Source organism: Apteryx rowi, unplaced genomic scaffold, assembly GCF_003343035.1.
Source record: "Apteryx rowi isolate R43461 unplaced genomic scaffold, aptRow1 scaffold_0, whole genome shotgun sequence".
NCBI lineage: Eukaryota > Metazoa > Chordata > Aves > Apterygiformes > Apterygidae > Apteryx > Apteryx rowi.
Genome location: NW_020447195.1, coordinates 12,284,731 through 12,285,958, shown reverse-complemented (window position 1 = coordinate 12,285,958; position 1,228 = coordinate 12,284,731). Strand labels below are relative to the sequence as shown.

Here is a 1,228-nt window from a genome sequence, read left to right as displayed (position 1 = left end):
GTTCCTGCTGCCCCTCACGTGCCCCTGGCACTGCCCTATGCCCGCTGCCCCGTGTCCCCTCTTGCACCACCCCATTCCTGCTGCCCCCCACCGCGCTGCCCCTGCCCCCCTGCTCCCTGTCCTGCCACCAGCGCCCCACCGCCCCGCAGACGGCGCTGCACTGGGCCGCCAAGCACGGCAAGGAGGACATGGCCACGCTGCTCGCGGCCGCCGGGGCCGACGTCAACACGAGAGCTGTGAGCAGGGCGCGCGGCGCGAGCCTGGGGCCTGCCGAGGGGCGCGAGCAGCCCCGATGCTAACTGCTTTTCTCCTTTCCCTGCCCACGGCTGCGCCCGGATCCAGCACGTGAGTACGAGCCTGGGACGCTGGGTGCCTGCGCGGGGCTGGGTGCAGACTGGGGGTGCTTGGCCCTGCGCATCCCCTGCCTGCGACTGCCGGAGGGGCACGCGGTGCCCAGCTCGGGCTGACCCAGTGCTCCCTCCCACGCAGGGCGTGAGTATGCACGGACAGATGGACGGACGCACTGCCCGCATTGCAGACGCAGCACTGGCCCAGGATGGGGGGATGCCCTGGGAAGGGGATGAGGCATCCCTGGGACGATGATTTTTGGGGCTGGGGCATCCTTTGGGATGATGGTTTTGGGGATGGGATGTCCCATGGGATGATGGTTTCAGGATGGGGTGCCCCTGGGACAAGGATATCAGGGATGGAGTGTCCCTGGGACGATGGTTTTGGGGATGGGGCATCCTTTGGGATGATGGTTTTGGGGATGGGATGTCCCATGGGATGATGGTTTCAGGATGGGGTGCCCCTGGGACAAGGGTATCAGGGATGGAGTGTCCCTGGGACGATGGTTTTGGGGATGGGATATCCCTTGGGACGGTGATTTTTGAGGATGGGGCAGCTCCGGGATGATAGTTTTGGATATTGGGTGTCCCTGGAAGATGGTTTTGGGAATGGGACGTCCCCGGGAGGATGGTTTGGGGGATGGGGATGGGGAGTGTTTGTGCCTGGGGCCGTCCTGGTCACCTGGGCAGGGGATGGTGCTGGGGGCYGCGGCCCAGCCCCGTCCCCTCCTGACACCCGGTGCCCAGGGCTACACCCCGCTGCACATCGCRGCGCTCCATGGGCACCGCCAGATCGTGGACCTGCTCGTCGAGCGCTTCGGTGAGGCCCCGCCAGCCCTGGCCCCGCTGCACCGCGGAGCCCAGCCCCGTCCCTGCTCGGG

At 67.2% G+C, this 1,228-nt stretch overlaps 1 protein-coding gene across 1 annotated transcript in view; it reads left to right on the top strand.

Annotated features, from left to right (window-relative positions):
- The window catches only part of LOC112961676 (ankyrin repeat domain-containing protein SOWAHC-like), a 7,067-nt gene extending 5,845 nt beyond the window's left edge, over positions 1-1,222 (top strand). The window contains exons 7-8 of the mRNA XM_026057071.1: positions 150-236; positions 343-1,222. Of these exons, the coding sequence (XP_025912856.1) occupies positions 150-236; positions 343-603 (348 nt within the window). The 3' untranslated portion in view covers positions 604-1,222. The remainder of the gene's footprint in view (positions 1-149; positions 237-342) is intronic.
- The last annotated feature ends 6 nt before the right edge of the window (positions 1,223-1,228 follow it).